This window comes from Mesoplodon bidens (assembly GCF_964165515.1).
Source record: "Mesoplodon bidens genome assembly, chromosome: 15".
In the NCBI taxonomy this organism is placed as follows: domain Eukaryota; kingdom Metazoa; phylum Chordata; class Mammalia; order Artiodactyla; family Ziphiidae; genus Mesoplodon; species Mesoplodon bidens.
Genome location: NC_138171.1, coordinates 27,583,766 through 27,590,162, shown reverse-complemented (window position 1 = coordinate 27,590,162; position 6,397 = coordinate 27,583,766). Strand labels below are relative to the sequence as shown.

The following is a 6,397-nucleotide window of genomic DNA, read 5'->3' as shown; positions in this document are numbered from 1 at the left end:
TCAGTATCCATCCCAGCTGTTTATTGAAAGGCAAGGGGTGGGGTGGGGGGGCGGTGGAAGGGTGCAGAATGGGGAGGGGCAGTAGGGCCTGCTTTGTGGAGGAGGACTGAGGACCCTCCCAGGAGGGCTGCCCCCGCCCCCATCCCCACCACCTTGAGACTAAAGGGGGAGGGTAGAGGAATGAGCCTTGGGTATCTCTCTCCAGCTGTCTTGGAGCTCCCCCTAGTGGTAGAGAACAGAGATGATGCACCTGGCTGGGGAGCCTGAAGGATGGAGGGGTTGGTGCCTCCAGGAGGGCACATTTGTACAGGGTGAGGTCAGGACCTGTGGGTGATGGTTTCTAGGTGGGTGGACTCTGAGGGACAAAGACATCCCAGTTCTCCTGCCCCCTGGCTCTTAGAGACCATTTAAATGCATGTCCAAAGTATCTTCTGAGTCACCTGGGACCATTAGGCATCAGCTAGTCTCTCTGGGCCGAACCTGTGCCACCCCTGCGGGTCCCCTGGAAGCCAGGAAGATGTGGGGTCCTGCTCCCACTGTGGAATAAGATCTGTTCCAGGAGTCTACAGACGTGGGTCCGAGTTCCTGCAGACTGCCAGCCTCCCTCAGCCACCTCATCTGTAAACTGGGGTTAGTAATCGTTCAGGGTGGGGTGGACTGGGGGCTCTGATGCCAAGATGTATAGAAAACATACTGTAAGGAGGAAATGTTTTTGCATCATCCTGGTCCAAGTGAGCATCTTGGACCCATCCTGAGGCCTCCTGGTGCAGCTGACAGAGGGAGGGGTCAGTGGATAAGAATGACCCCACTACCCCTCCCTTTATCTTTCCCTATGGAAGGTAATACTTATATCCTGGGGAGAAAAAGAAAGTCATGGAACTCTAGAATCTGGTCCAAACCCTTCATTAGTGCAGAGGAAGGAACTGATGGTCTGAAAGGGTAAGGGGTTTGCCCAAGGTCATACAGAGGAAAGATTGGGGATAGGTTGAGGGAGTTTTCTGCCCCTGAATGGCTTTGGAAAGGAGGAATGGGTGGGAAGTTTTGGGGGGACTCGGGGAAGGCTGGCATCTTGGACTTAGGGCCCTACCCCTGGGAAGGGGACACAGAGATGTGAGCTCCAGACTTTCTGACCTGGAATTGGGCTTTCTGGGGGCTTAGATGGAAGGGGCCCCATTGAAAGGGAGAAGTTAGGGAGACAATGGGAAGGTGGGATGTGGTGGGGAGGAGGAAGGGTCCAGACCCCAGGCCTGGCTCCTCCTCTGGCCGTGAGGGCAGCTCAAAAGTCCCGCTTGGGCTGGATGGTCTGCACAGAGGATTGCCCAAAGTGGCTGGCGGGTGGTGGGAACCAAGACCGGCCCCTGGCATCGTGGAAAATGGGGGACAACTGCTGTTCCAGCTCATCCCCGAAGACCTCCATGTGGCCATCGGTTTCAGTGTCCAAGGGTTCTGCCTTGGGGTCCTGGCTCAGCCAGCCAGTCATGGCCCAGAACATGCAGATGGCCAGCAAGATCCCGGCTGCCCCGCAGAGCACTGTGCCTGCCAGGCGGCAGGTGCCCAGAGCCTTGTTGTAGTCGGCTGCCCGCTGATCCAACACCAGGAACTCGCCCTCTCCGATGCCCTCCAACTTGGGGGGCACTGCATAGCCAGTGGTCAGGGCTGCCAAACCCAGTAGCAGAAGCAGGGTACCTGAGGATAAGCTGATCTGGAGAGAAGCAGACAGATTGGGTGGCAGTCAGGGTCAGCTGGGGCCCCAGGCCAAGGGATCACCTTGGATCCCAACTGGACTTAAAGGTAACCCCTTGGTCCAACCTTAAAAGATGGGATCATAGACACACCTGCTAGGATCTAATTGACAAGGGCACAAACTGTCATGTTCTATTTGAAATCTTGAGGCCTCTGAATTAATTTCCCTTTCAGCTCCCACCTAGCAGTGGACTCCTTCTGCCAGCCTTGAGTCCCCCTGAATCATCATTTGGGTCCCATCTTATCCCCCTGTCCCATCTGCCCTCTACCTCTATCCCTCTGTCGGGTTAACTTCTACACATCCCTCAGATCACATGCATCTCAAACCTCACCTCCTCAGGGAAGCCTTCCAGGATGCCCCTGGACTGGGTCAAGTCCCCAGCTCTGCACTCATGCAAACGCTGTGCCCATTTGCTCTTCAGTGCACTCACCTTGGTGCACACCTGGACGTGTACCTTGGTTACTATGTAAGTGATGTCTGTTTGCCTGCTATACTGGACTGAGAGCTGGGAAAGCCATGAGATCAGAGACTGCCTGTTTGGGCTCCCAAGGTGTCTTCCATGCCTAGCACGGTGCTGGTACCCAGCAGTAGCTGAGCGAATGTTTGCAGAATGACTAAATGAACCACAGCTAGGAGCTCCTCAAAGACAGGGACATCGTCTTAAATTCTGTGTTCCCAAGATCCTAGCACGCTGCTTGGCAATAAGAAGATGCTCAAAAACTTAAAATACGTACTTTCTCCTGGAAGTCTTCCCTGATCACCCCAGGCACTGAGGGCATTTCCTCTCCTGCCATCCTCTGCACACCTGGCCTGAGGTTGTGCATTCACTGTGCAGGTTGGCACCTCGCCTTCCCACTAGAGTGAAGCCTTTTGAAAGCAGAGAGGAGGGACCCTCTGTCTCAGGCTTCCTATAGTATTTATCAAAGAGCATTGTAGGGACCCAGCTCACTGTCACTTCCATGCCTTTACTCACATGGTGCTCCCTAACTGACCATTCTCCATGGCTGGTATGGACCTTGACTGTTCATTTCTCTCACATCTTCTACTGTCCTGGCAACAGTCCCCCAGTATATCTTTGGGAAGCCACAGGAAGATTTAAGTGAGGTAAACCCTTCTTCCTGCCAGTCAGCATATACCATCCCTCTGGTCATAGTAATTAGCTCAGGGCTGGGCAAGTGACCCAGTCAGAGCCAATGCAATACTTGCCAGGACTTCTGGAAGTGAAAAACCATTGTTTCTTTTCTGAAAGAAATACTGGATGAAATTCTGATTTCCCTTGGAAGGTGTGGAGTGAGAGATTGAGGGTCAGCTTGGGAGTAGTCATTTGGAGAACACATGGGGAGAGCCTCAAACTAATGGGCTGCAAGGATGGGGGTACCATGGGGAGCCTGAAGGAAATCTTGAGCCTCAGTGTGATGCTCTGAACTGCTGGAGCGAACTTTGCCTGAAGGCACCCAACCTGTGGTCTTTTCTATAAAATGAGCAATATTTTCCCTTTATTGTTGAAACTCATTTGAGTTGGGTTTCCTCTTGTTTGAACATGCAAGACTCCTAATTGCTACGCAGCCCCTTTTCTTTCTATCCACTGATCCCACCTCCTCCCTGAAACCACAGGAATTGCTCCTCCTTCCACCTTACCTTCCAGCACAGTGAGGGCCAAGGTCGGTGAGGGCACAGTACAGGAGGCCCCTCAGGGTCATCGCTGAGGGGGGTACCTGCACAGTCCTCGTAGAAGAGGTGCAGATAGGAGCGGACCCCATACCACTTGCCATCTTCCACGTTGGGGCCTCGGCTGCAGCCACAGGGACGCTCGCAGCTTGGCATCCTCGGTCCCTGTGGGGTAGGCCAGGTGCACTGGACAGAGGGAGGGCGCAGTGAGGGTTGCCCGTGCTGAGTCTCCAAGGCCCCCGGGATCTCTGTGCTACGTTCACCTCTCCACCCACTTTACACACTCATAGCAGAGCCTGTCCTTCCGGAATGCTGGTTTGAGTGTAGTGAATGAGCCAAGGCACTGAGCGCTTAGCCCACAGCCTGGCAATTTGTTGGTGGCAATAAATTTGCATGTTCACTGTGGAGGCCACCCAGTGGCTGGAACTGTGGGTTCTGGAGCCTGAGTGCCTGGGTTGGAGTCCAGGATCACCACTTCCTGGCTGTGTGATGTCAGACAAGTGCTTTCACCTTGCTAAGCCTCAGTTTCCTCATCCGTAAAACACAGCTGATAATCACACCTGCTTTATACAGTTATTGTGTCCAGTGCCAAGAAACGATAGCTTCTGTGACTATTATTACTGTAATTTCTTCATTATTATTTTAGCCTGAATTTCTAGAGCCCCATGTCTAGAGTGAGAGCTCCTTATCCCCATCTCCTCTCCAAATCTCTTCCCCTTAATTTCCCTGCCTTTCAAGGTATTCTGGGCTGAAAGTGTCACGGTTGACACTCGTCCAATCGGGTGGAGCTCCGCAAGCTGCAAGGTCCTAAAAGATCCCTCCCAGGGTTGCCCCTCAAAAGGCAACAATCTCCAAGTCCCAAGGAACCTTGACTCCACAGAAGGTGAAAGTCAGGGGTCCTCAGGCTTAGGTGTTCTTAGGCTCAACATTAGATTTCTAAAGAAACCTATCTAAGGACCTTTCTTTTCACAAATGGAGACACTGAGGCCTAGGGAATGGAAGGTACTTGTGTATCCAAACATCCTTAGGACTAAAAGCAAAGGGGGTGGGGGTTGCTGGGCAAGGACTGGGCTCCCCCGCATCCCCTGATGGCCCTCAGTCCCTCTGAGCAGCTTCAAACACAATGAAGCAATGTGCTTACACTGAAGAATAAGACAAATTTCTAGTCCCCTCTCATTTCCAGATGTGATCCTCAAATCCCTGTGTAGAGAGACTCACCAGCACACAAACACACAGCACAGAGAAACACACACACACACCAGAGACATACACAGATAGATGCACCTACACACACACCAACACAGACACACAAACACCACAGACATATACAGACAGGCACACATATACCACATAGAGACACACAGAGCTAGACGCACAGCACAAAGAGACAGAGACTCAGACACACCACACACACACAGAGCCACAACGTGTGTTGGAGGTGATTCTATGGATCCACACCAGCACACAGAAGTGCTGCGTTAAAGCCCGTCTATAAATCACAGCTCTCCACAGCCCTCACCCAAAACTCAAGGGAAAAAAGGGAAAAGGGGTAAGAGACAATACCCCCCACCCCCACTGACATACAATGGGAAAAGGCAGCGATCAAAAGCCAAAGACAGAGAAAGAAGAGGGCGGGCGAGAGGTGGGGGGAAGAGCCGGTGCTCGAGGGAATGGGGGAGGGGGGGTGGGTGGGGCTCTGCAGAGGGTGTGGCCAGAGCGGGCACCGCCCCGGGAAATTTCAGCTTCCTCACCCCGGCCGGCGGGGCGGTGAGCATCAGTGCAACGACCATTAACCGAAGATCCTAGGGGACGGGGCGGGGAGGGAGCTCAGGGATTATAGGCCTGGGTTAGCTCCTCCTCTCGTGCAGCTCACTGTCCCTCTCCTCCAAATATACATCACCCGATCCTGCCGGCATCGGAGCGGGAAGGTGACCTTGACGCTGCCTCCCCCTCGACCGGGCCCCTCCCCTTCCTTTTAGGGTTGTCGGAAGGCGGACTGGCGGTCTGGGGGAGGGTGGGAGAGGATGCTGAGAGCCGCGGACCAGGGTTGCCAAGGGAGTGCTAGGGAGCTGTCCTTAGGCGGGATTGGGGAGGAGCTCCGTGAGAAGGGAGAGGGGAGAGGACGGAGCTACTGGGTCCGAGGGGTGGAGGCTGCGGCAAGGAGGCGAGCGGTGACAGGCGCGAGGCCCGAAGATGGCTGGAATCTCTCGTCTTTATGGGGCCTCGCTCAGTTCTCCTTCCCAGACCCCCAGACCCGCGCACTCCAGCGTCCAGTGTAGCTCAGGCCTGAAGAGACGCTGTCTTGGCGAGTGAGGCCAGAGAAATCAGGCCAACGTCCCCCGCCCCCACCGCACGCGGTTTCTGAGCCGAGCACCAGTTCCCCGGTCGAGATTAAGTGCATCCTTTCCCCTGGAGGGAAACTGAGGCGAAGAGGGGCGGGAATGGGTTTTCTGCAGAGAGGTGGGTGGGGTCTTGCCCTCTGAGGCCTCCGCCCAGCCTACCAATCCTGAAGTGTCTCCAGGCGCTGGGCTGGCGAGACCTCTGCCCCTGCTACTTCCCCGAGACCCTACCTCGCAAAGCCCGAGGCACACCAGGGCTGGGGCGCCGCCGTCCTGCCCGAGGCGGGACACGGCCGGGCTGGGGATGCGGCCGGGGTGGGGGTTCTCCAGATCCTGGGAGGAGGCGGGGTGGGGGTCGGGCCGAGCGTGGGGCAGGGCTGAGCTCACCTCTCCGTCCGCAGTCTCTGCCGAGCGGGAGCGGGAACGCGAGCAGAGCAGAAGTAGGTTGTGTTGGCGCCTGCGCCGCAGTTGGGGGGCGGGGGTGACACGGGGGTGGGGGGGCGCCGGCGCGCCCCGAGGGCTGGCTCTGCAGATTTCGGACCCCTGCAGGATTGCGAGCCCTGGTCCCCTTCCAAGAATTCCCTTCTCTCTCTGAGACCCCAGGCCCCTCGCGGGGACCCCATCATATCCCTCGGCCCCACCCCCT

At 55.7% G+C, this 6,397-nt stretch overlaps 1 protein-coding gene across 4 annotated transcripts; it reads right to left on the bottom strand.

Annotated features, from left to right (window-relative positions):
• NRSN2 (neurensin 2) lies at positions 1 to 6,190 on the bottom strand. Of its 4 annotated transcripts, XM_081256857.1 has the most exons (4): positions 6,139 to 6,148; positions 5,164 to 5,214; positions 3,383 to 3,577; positions 1 to 1,702 (listed from the first exon to the last, which is right to left on the bottom strand). In XM_081256857.1, exons 2-4 carry the CDS (start codon positions 5,200 to 5,202, stop codon positions 1,277 to 1,279), a joined length of 660 nt encoding a protein of 219 aa, XP_081112983.1. In that variant the 5' UTR covers positions 5,203 to 5,214; positions 6,139 to 6,148; the 3' UTR covers positions 1 to 1,276. The 4 variants fall into 4 exon arrangements, with proteins under 4 accessions (XP_081112983.1, XP_081112984.1, XP_081112985.1 ...); XM_081256858.1 differs by lacking the exon at positions 5,164 to 5,214 and having other exon boundaries at positions 6,139 to 6,190; XM_081256859.1 differs by lacking the exons at positions 5,164 to 5,214; positions 6,139 to 6,148 and adding an exon at positions 5,983 to 6,047.
• Positions 6,191 to 6,397: the final 207 nt, after the last annotated feature.